General features: G+C 40.1%; 1 protein-coding gene across 7 annotated transcripts in view; it reads right to left on the bottom strand.

Moving 5' to 3' along the window:
* The window catches only part of usp54b (ubiquitin specific peptidase 54b), a 72,731-nt gene that overhangs the window by 1,325 nt on the left and 60,808 nt on the right, over nt 1-10,598 (bottom strand). For 4 of the 7 annotated variants that reach the window (XM_008437050.2, XM_008437051.2, XM_008437052.2 and 1 more), the window contains 4 exons: nt 10,311-10,458; nt 5,363-6,147; nt 1,828-1,955; nt 1,591-1,722 (listed from right to left, as the gene is read on the bottom strand). In XM_008437050.2, coding sequence (XP_008435272.1) covers nt 1,591-1,722; nt 1,828-1,955; nt 5,363-6,147; nt 10,311-10,458 — 1,193 coding nt within the window. Of the gene's footprint in view, nt 1-1,254; nt 1,392-1,590; nt 1,723-1,827; nt 1,956-5,362; nt 6,148-10,310; nt 10,459-10,598 lie in introns of all 7 variants that reach the window. The other 3 variants (XR_536319.2, XR_536320.2, XM_008437053.2) reach the window with 3 other exon arrangements.

Genomic DNA, 10,598 nt, shown 5'->3' with positions numbered 1-10,598 from the left:
AAACGGGAGCTTGGACACAGCAGCTTGGAGGAGGAGCTGTGCCTTGGAGGCGGAGCTAGGTCCAACCAGGCTTTTTGCACTGCTGAATGGTTGCCATGGAAACTAAAGGATTCCTCCAGCATGCATGAAAGAATRAGAGTAACACTTCAGGTATGTCTTTGATGAAGGAATAACATTATAACATGATGTAAAGCTGAWAACAGCTCTTACTGCTGTCGTTGAAATGATTAAACTGAAGTGACATTGATGCTCAAATGGATTTTATTCATATTTTTATTTCAACGCTTTATTTGTGCCCCCACCAGGCTTAGCATTGCTTATTTATTTAAGTCTTTTTAGAATGTTTGCATTTTTTAACACTTTATAGTTGGTGTTCAGGCATTGATCTTCAAATCTTCCAGTAACACATAATTWTCAAGTGATATTTTAAAATTTCCTGTCAACTTTAAGAAAATTTTAACTCAAAAAAAACGACAGGCCGCTGGATGAATGACTGCCCTAGTGCCCAACCACCAGGCTTAGCAAGTTTTCTGGGGGAAACCTTGCMCTYTAAGAAGAGCTAGTTTTGTTTTTAGCACTGACCTTTTGTGAGCTGCCTGTGTTATGGATGGAGACAGAGACAGTATGCTGGGCGACTATCCTGTCAGCAGCTCTCCTCATGAGTGTGAAGGGCATAACACAAGATTTCTGTCTTAAAATCYATTTCTCCTTTGGTTTTATGTGGTAATGTTAGGTGTACTCAGCTGAAAACCAGAAAAATCTTAACCACTTGTAATGCATCTCTGTGTGTGTATTACAAGAACTTCACTTTTTGAGTTGATGAAATATTCAACAATATTCAAATTTACCCCGATGTTTTATTGTTTCTGGGTTTACAAAAGCAGTGCATTTGTAGATTTTGTCTTCCTATTCTTACAAGAAATAATATTTGTTTTGTTGAACTTAAAAAAAAAGCACTTCTTAGTCTCTCACAAAGACCAAAATAATCTTTAAYGGTAGGCAGTTGAGGGAAATTAGAGAAGATTCCCACGATAAAGTCATGATAACTGCAAATTAAAACTATGCTGCTTTAGTGCCGGATTAGTCCAGAAAGCCCAAAGCCATGAAACAAATTCAATCTGAGATCTAACAAATGGCCCTTATTTAGTTACTCTCACATGATTCATTTAGGTCGCTCACTTCCAATTTATGTGGCACACAAAGCAGCAGAGCCAAAGCATGAGCAGTAGGCTGCTCTAAAGAAGCAGAGTTTACCTGTGAAGCAGTGAAGGGAAGTGGTGATGAAGAGGTGTTGGTTATGAGGATGGAGGAAGTGATGGTAGTGGAATAGCAACAGGGACTCAGAAGAGAGGAAGTAAGCAAGGAGAGGCACTGACATCAGCCTGCTTCACCTTAGAGAGAGACAGAGGAGACGCAGAGAGCAGGGGGACAGATTGGAAACAGGAGAACAGGAAGAAATGAGACAGACAGTGAAGGGGGGAGAAAAGCACAGGGACAAGCAATGCGCGAAACGTGACCACGGGACATCAGGCAGGTGCAGTTAAGAACGAGGCCACAAGGAGGCAGCAGAGCACTGGAAACCCTACTCACAAAGCTGCGGGTTGCAGTGAGGCGGCTGCGGCGGGAGGTCACTACCGTGCCGCTCAGGCTGCGTCCGATTCGCCTCTGGTTCTCCCCATCATCAGGCTCCGCCCCCAAACGTGGATCCCGCAACATCACTGGCTGCAAAGAAGGAGAGGGAGACAAAGCGTCCCTTATCGTCTCTGACTGATGACCCGTGARCACGTGACGAGATTCTGCAAAAGAAAATCATTAAGCAGGTGTTGCCTTGTTGAGGTAGGTGGGGGTGCTGGTGCTGTCCGCCCCGTACACACTCCTCTCCATGTCTGCGTTGGGGGTCTTGGAGCGCGTCTGCCCTCCCATCCTGGATATCAGCCTCTCAGATGGGCTGCAGCCTGCAAACATGCAGATGAAACGACTAATTGTGAGAAAATCGTTACTGAAATAATCATCGACTAATCTAGTGATCGGTTAATCGTTAATTGGAGAATACAGACTAAAAAAGGCTATTTTTAGAAGAAAAAAAAAAACATACTCAGAGCAGTAATTGAGCCAAAACTGTAAAAATATATTTACATTTTGCATTGAGGATGAAAACTCCTTTGTAATTAAATGTTTTACCCAAAACTACTCAAGTGACAAGTAGTTTAAGCTTCACCCAGTTCAATTGTTGTTAATTAGGCAACACAATGTTTATATTCTTATTTAAAACAAAATTGAGCTATCTTTATYATTGTGTGCATTCTTAAAAAGACTTAATGTAGAAAATGTAAACGATTCCACCAGCCATAATTATATGGTTGCCACTGTTTTTTTCCCTCATCTTGCTCTGATAGGAAACTGGGAAAATGAAGCCACTTAGYGAAGAGAAAGTCATTAAAAGTTATTTAATCTTTATCAGAAAGAAACTGTAACTTTAGATTAGTTAAATAGTGCGATCCAAAATGAAGAGTTTAGCATACAGCCCATCCATTTTAAACCTAATTATGTTTAAAAATTGAACTCCATCTGTCAGTGTCGAATATGAGTCACTGCCCAAAGTGAGTCACTATACGCAAAAAATGTTCAGACCAASGCAGCASAGAACAGACATTTCARTCCTGGCAGATTTTGCCACTGTTTTCTTGTTTTGTTTTATCTTATCAGTTGTGGCCGGATGTACAGTGGAATTTATTTTATGACAAGAATATCAGATCTGAGATGGTTCCTGTAATCCAGTTCACAAAACGTGAAATGTTCAGCTCCTAGATCAGAAGTGACTCAAATCAACGAAGGCAACCCTRAAAAAAATCTGAACTAGTTTCAAAGTTTCAACATGAATATGTTAATCTCATTTAGAGAGCAGTCTTCCTACACATTTTTCATGGAAATATTCCACTTTTTATAACTCACATATCCACAATTCTTTCTGTTTTTAAAGCATAAATAAAGTGTTTAAAAAAATATGTGGTTGATACTTCTACAGAGGTCAGTCGATAAATATGTAGTCTGCAAAAACCATTGAAATTCAGTCCTTTAATAATTCCTACCTACATTAAAGCTTTGACTTTAATGAGGCCAAAATCCTCACAATTTAAACTGAAGTCTTACAACAGCACAAAGTTGAAGAGGTGCTATGATTACATCACGGTTTTATTTGCCGTATTTTTCTGACTAGAATCCGCTACTTTTTTCCCCTCGCTTTGAACCATGCGGCTTATCCCGGTGCGGCTTCTCTGCGGATTTTTCTTCAACCACCAGGGGGCGCTTTAGCAGGAAGTGAATCATCGGAAGTCAAAATTGGAAATCAACAAGCACATGCTAGCAGCAGGCACGACGGAGAAATTTCTTCAAACTCATATGATGCAGCTTCTAAGTTGAGGGCTGTCGATCWKGCAGTACAGGGGGGAAATAGAGTCGTTGCACGTAAACTCGGCGTGAACGAAACTATGRTTTGGCGTTGGAGACGGTGGGCTGCGTCCTTATGGAAAACCAAGAGCGGCGRAGATACCAGCGGCTTATAGCCCGGTGCGGCTTTTATATGTAYGTTTCCAGTTTTTTTCAAATGAAATTTGTAGGTGCGGCTTATAGTATGGTGCGCTCTGTAGTMCAGAAAATACGGTAATTAAATCTTCACTCATGCAACATGAAGTCATGTCTTCTACTGATATTCTAGCCATGTTTACATTAATAAAGGTGGCAGCAAAATGTTAGTGGTATAACCTCTGAATTTTTTGAGGAAAAAAAAATGTTTCTAGGAAGTTAATGCAAAACCTCAACATGAGGCATGGCTCTGGTTTGCATTTTTCACAGTAAAGTTTGAAGTGAGCAGAAACATTTTCTTAATTCTTCCACTCAGAAACGTGTGCACAGATGAGCAGGCTGTGCATGACCGAACTCACAGATTGAGCCCTTCAGGGGAACAATTACAACTTTGTTATTTGCAGAGATCCACAGAGGTCTGTCCAAAAGCCTCACAGTTTACTGCTGGAAGTTAAAAACTGTACTGTTGAAGATTGTGATTCATGATTTTTTTTGTAGGTCACAACACTTATTAACATTTCTATGTCTGAAGATGACACATTTGTAAAAACAGAGAAAAAAAAGTGGAGGGAAAACATAAATAAAACATTTGTGGCTGCCGTCATTGTCATATTCATTTGGGGATTTTAAAGATGCAGTTGAAGTGTTTTTTTTTCCCTCAGGTGGAAAAATTCTGAACTTCAGTAAAATTTGAAACAATAAATAGGTTCTTAAATGTAATGCAGATTGTCACAAATTAATTACTGAAACTTATGCACATCGCCTCACATACATACAGTCACTAATAGATTGTATGCATGTGAGGCATGTACATCATACACTATCATTAAGTGTATGATGTAGCAGGTTACATCATACACTTTTTATAGTCATCAGCAACGTCTTGCAGTAAATCCAGTTGGATATTTGAACACTCTTTAGAGTAGACTAAGTGGAGAAGAAGTAAAACATTCGGTTTATTTTTACACATACTACAAATTTTCTATAGTTTTCAGGTCAGAGCCATTATTTGTTCATCTACTTTTCATCTAATTCAAACTGTCACCTCCACAAATAATAAAAAATATGAGTAAGAGTAGMAGTAACAGTAACAATAAGAGTATCGATACTTTAACATATTTTTACTGAAGTAAAAGTAAAAGTACCCATCCAAGAAATGACTCAAGTAAGAGTGAAAAAGTATTTGGTAAAAAGTACTGAGTCACTGATAAAAACATTAATTGTTTAATATTTCAAAATTACATCATCAGACGGACCAAAATATAAACTTACTTGGAAATTTTGGTATTTTTAAGATCGAACTGAAAATAATTTGTGTAATATGATCACAAAATAACAAAATCAGGCAAAAATAATTTTTATAAATCATTTCTTTCAATATAAAACTTTAGCAAAAACTGCAGGTGTGTGTCTGATAAATATTTGGTCAAATTAAACCAAATATTTGCTCTTCATTCTTCAGTGGGTAGAGTATCCAGAAATTTTACTCAAGTAAAACTAAAAATATTCCTACAGTTTTTCCAAAAAGTAACTCAAGTAAATGTAAGTAGTCACGACCCAACTCTGCCAAATGTGATTTTACTCTTAACTGAGTAATTGAGTAATTTTCTCCTTTTTACTTTTACTTGAGTAAAAATATGTTGAAGTGTTGTTGCTCTTACTTGAGTACAACATTTGGCTACTCTTCCAACTTCTGAGTAAATGTATGAAACCACAATGTGTCTGCAGGTGTGTGTGTTTGTGTGTGTGTGTGTGTTTGTGTGTGTGCGTGTGTGTGTACCTGATCTTCCAGCCTGCAGACTGGCCTGGTAAAGGGAGTCCAGCTCGGACAGCTCAGCCTCTTCACGGTCACAGCAGAGATCGCCGTGCTGCCCCAGGGCATGCTGGGAGCTGTAGTGCCCTGGAGAAGACTGACAACTGTAGCTGCAGCTCTGACCAGGGTTCTGCGGCCTGATGGGAAAGCACCGGTCCGGGGGCGTGTCATACGGCGTTACCACGGCGTCCGGGCGGTCCAGGCTCCAGGAGGACCAGTGACGCGTGCTTCCATCGGCGAGGACCGCRTGCTGCTGCCACCCTCCGTCAGGGGAATGTGGGTGGGGCGGCTGCCAGAGCGGGGTGAGGGGTTTCCTCTGCCCGTACGTTTCCGGAGGGGGCGACGGGGGCGGAGGGGGGTTGTGTGTGGAGTGTGAGGCGTGTGCACTGTGTGTATCCCAGAGACGAAGAGGAAGTGAGGGTAGAGAGATGGCTAAGTGCTTCCCCAGGGGTCGGACACTCACCCCCCCGGCCTGCAGCAACTCGCACAGCCTCACCCCCGTCCCCTCACTCCCATCCTCACCTTCGTCACCAGTGCACCTGCCCCCCTTCTCCTCCTCCTCACCCTGAACGGATGGGCCGCAGGGGTGGCTGATGCTGAGGGTTAGCGTGGGTCGAGGGGGAGCGGGGCGGTAAGGCGGAGGAGGCGGGGGCAGGTTCTGACCCTGAGGACCGTCCCTGCTGCTCGTTGACTCGTCCTCTTCCTCCTCCTGATTGGGCGTCAGCAGTACTTGGATCGAGCCAGGCTGTTCACTGGAGCACACAAGAGAGGGGAGGGGCTCGAGTCAGACAACTCAGAGCAGGAGGAGGAGAAAAAAAACAGAAAAACCGAGCAGCTTTGACGTCAGGTGAGTTACTGCATCGAGGGAAGGTCACAACAGCGGGGTAAACAAGCACAAACACACACTTACAGAACCAAACACACGGTGATGATGCCGCCTGCCGCAATGAGCCGTGCTGTTTATGAAGCACAAGCTGACGGATCAGTCTGTTCAGAGAAACCCTAACAGCAGATTTCACTTTATCAAAGGCCTTAAAGCGCAAATCTACACATACCAACATAATTAACGAAGCTTCTGCTGCTCTAAACTTTGAACCGCCACCATATATTATTACTTTATTGATTTGCTTTCACTGATGTTTAAAGCATTTGATCTTCAACGCCCTGCTAGAGTTTTAAAGTACCTATAATTTCTTCATGCATTACTTCCAGGCTTGTAGTCCTTTACAGTGGCGTTAATCAATACTTTTCCAGGAGTTATGAAGGTTTTTCAAAGTTTTTGTCTTTACTTCGGCTGCTTTTTTGCTCATTTTCTGCCTGTTCGTGAATTTTAGTTGGCGATTAATCTACTGATTATTCTGATAATTAAAGGATTAATCAATTGACAGTCAGATTTTTTTGCACAGTTTTGGCTTAGATGCTACTCTGAATATGTTGTTTTTCTGAGCTTGAACACTCCAGTTAACAATTAATCACTTACTAAACATGTTGATGATTATTTCAATAACGGATTCATCACGATTGATCCGATTAATGGCTTCAGCCTTAATCAAGTAATTTTTGCTTTAAAGTTGAGAAAAAAAGAAAAGTGGAGAATGAAATATGAAGTTTAAACAAAATACAAATATGTGGAGAGTCCTGTCTTCAAAAACGGGAAGCATCCAAAAGGACAAAATAAAATAAATAAATAAATAAATAAATAAATAAATAAATAAATAAATAAATAAATAAATAAATAAATAAATAAATAAATAGTCATTCTGGTTAAGAATAATCCTGATTCTGTCCTGAAACACTATTTTCTGTGTCACATTTTGTAATCTTTGTTAGTGATCATAGATTTAATTTGGAACAGGCTTCAAATTAAAAACACTCTCCATACCAATTGTCCAGTAATGGGAGCTGGAACCACTTTAGTGGAAAAACCCAATTTGACTTTTCTTTCCCACGAAACAGTGCTGTTGTCATGACAACCTGGTGGCATATGGTGCGTTCACAGATAGGAAAAAAACTGAATTTTTGAGTTTCAGCCGGGGCTGATCCAGCTGAAGATCATCTGATTAACAGATGATTTCTTTTCTATTCACTTGAAACTACTCCCGAATTTTGTGAATTTTGTTCTCTTTTTTTGCAAATCATAAAACCAATGAACATATGGTTTGCTTTCTGTTTTAAACATACTAACTTAAATAAGTTTATTTAGTCTTGTGTCACTGTATTTCTACTGAAAGTTATGGGAAAATAAACTGAGCTCCTGTCTAGTGCAAACACACTGATTCATTTCTTGTTCATGCTGCACATTCATTCATTTTCACATACTGGATTCATATGAACGTTATGCCATTTATATATATATATATATATATTTTATTTTACTGCAAAGTAATTAACTCTTATTAAGTAGTTAATTAATTTATGGAGAGGATTAAAGTAGTCTGAGTGACAGCATTTTTAATTTTATTAATTTCCAGCTAAACCTTGTTTTTGCCAATAAGGAGTTCTGGTTTATTTATGCATGATGTTTAAAAGCCGTTGAAGTAACCCACTGCAGGAAATAGTTGCATATAAGCTTTAAGTTAAGTGACAATCTGATTTAAAAAAAGGACATTTGAGTCTATTTAAGGATTTTTGGTACATCTTTGTAGATGTTATTTAAGCATTAGGTATGTAAAGAATATAAATGTCAGTGATTTTGGCTCAATATTGATTTTTATTTGTGTTTGCTGTTCAAATGTGTGCAATAAATGCCCATCAACAACTTTAAGAGCCTCTTTATGCCTAAATTATTCCCAAAACCGTGAGGCTGAAATATGCTCAAAAGCAAGTAAAGACCAAGGAAATGTTTGTAAAGAGATGAACATTAACGAATGTGCAGAGAAAGGTTTTATCCTTGCATCGAGTGCGTTAGAGTATGTGTGAAAAGCAAATCTGTAAATGTGATTATTTTAGTTTGGTGCCACATAGCCTATGTGTCTATGAGAGCGAGAGCGCCCCCATCCCCCACATTAACTCTCATGTCGCTTTTCAAGCCCTTGTAATTACGAAGAAGGCTCTGCAGCAGCAAGCTATAAATCAGAGGCTTATGTTGATCAATAGAGGAGAGGAGGAAGGTAATAAAAAAGGCTGAGTGCTGAGAGCTTTACTTCCACCTACTCCTTCCCTCCAGTACCACTGGTAACAGATGGAGTCACTTTTCTCCCCCCGAAAGTTTCACTACGGTCTAAACAGAGCTGTAATGAAATGCAGACTAAAATCAATATTAACAAGTTAGCACATCCAGGCTTTATTTCCACCGATGTGATTACAGAAAGTTAATTTGGCTCAGAGCAAAGGAAGATGCCTAATAYATTTTCATGAGCACCCTTAGGGAAACTATTTTTGTAGTACTGCACCACGACTCGATTAGCTTCGGAAAAAGCGACTCAGAAGTAGCTAACTCACTTGTTAGCTCTTTATGCTAGCAGCTACTTTGATGGTTCAGCATTAAAACTAGCAAACTGGAGTTTACTTAAGTGGCTAGCAGTTTATTTTCCTATATTAATTTTCCAAGTGAATGCACCGTATGCTACCAGAGGCTATAAGGTTGCTTTGTGAAAAACACTCTTTAGTGCAGAGTCTGCTACTACATGAAGAAATCGCAGCATTTATCTATTTTCAGGCTCAGTCAGATGTCAATTAAGACTTTCCCAGTTTATGTAGAGAGCAAGAAAGAGCAAAACATTCAGAGGATTACAGGAAGGATAAAAGAGGAACAGCAAGTCACTTGGTTTTATCCTGTACAGCCTCCAGTGTTTGTTACAGAACGTGCTTGAATTGGAAATGTTGGCAACTAGTTACGAGATAAAGGTAACAATCTTTTACACTCTGCTGCTGTTTTAGTAATAACTGCATCTTTATCCATGCTAATCGCAAATAGATKATTCTGGGATCGGCTCCTGCTATAAACAATTAATGACAGCTCACATAAAAATTATTACTATATGTTAAATGTAGTTGGATAAAATAATTATTTATAAAAATCTGAGAGAGTCAAATAAGGTAACATTCACATGAATATGATCAGATACTGGACTAAAAATGACCAAAAAAGCAGCTCACATGTCCAAAGAAAAACTTGGAAAGCCTAAAGAAATATTAATYAGGAACTTTAAGATGTTAAAAGTATGATTTGGACTCTGGATGCAAATGATCAAAAAAGGATGGATAGCTCAGAATCTGAAAATGCCCTTTTTAATTATATTTGTGGTAATTTAGCAGAAAACCTTATTCCTGATTGCGTGTTTTTTTWWAACTCTACGAGCAAATATAATCTCTACTTTGAATGCTTTTTAATTTCATAGACAATCAACTGGCATACAGTGTATTTCATAACATTTGGTTCACCTCTCAAAYTAACATACTGAGAAACGACCAGACTGAATTACTGAAACACATTCAGCGACAAAGATCAAGAAAACGAAGCACAGTGACAGACTGCGGCTTTACAGTTCAGAGCAGGACGGGTCAGCAGCGCTGAAMGAGCAGAGGGAAGCCTCGGTAGCGCACACAAACAACAATGCAGAAGAAGCAGTGAAGTACAGAGACGCAGAGAGCAACACCGACTCTGTTTTTATTCTCAACGGGAAAACACAGCAAAGCAGCAAAGCTTTTACTGCATTGCAACAAATACACAAAGGGGACAAGAAGTTTCTCTGTAAAGTAACAAATGTGTGCTTGAGAACACACATTCAGGCACACAAACAGCTGGAGGCGTTTGGGTGGGGGTCACAACAACACAGGCCAGCCAGAACTAATGGAGAACAACGAGTTGAGATACACAGAGGGTCGCTTTGAGCTGAGGAAACAGGGGGATTTTTATACAGGCACCGCTGCGGACACATAAGGTGTGTGGGGGGGTGAGGGACAGTTGTGGTACCTGCTAGGCCCCTGTGGGAGGGCGTTTCCCGTGTCCCGTTCCATTTCCTGTTCCTGCCTGCGTTTGACTGGGCCCCCAGTGCTCCTCATGCACGCAGCTACAGCCAATCCACTATGAGCGTTAGCCTCATGCAGGGGTCTGAGCACAGCTGAGGGTGTTAACAACAGGGCGGGAGATAAAAGGGACAAGAGACAGAGAGATATAACGACAGAGTGGCAGCGAAAATGTAAAGAGAGCATAAAATTAGTGGAAGAAGGTTAGGATGAGAAAACAACGGAGACAGAGCAA

This window comes from Poecilia reticulata, linkage group LG19, assembly GCF_000633615.1.
Source record: "Poecilia reticulata strain Guanapo linkage group LG19, Guppy_female_1.0+MT, whole genome shotgun sequence".
NCBI lineage: Eukaryota > Metazoa > Chordata > Actinopteri > Cyprinodontiformes > Poeciliidae > Poecilia > Poecilia reticulata.
Note: the sequence above shows the minus strand (reverse complement) of the source record. Positions and strands in the feature narration are given on the sequence as shown.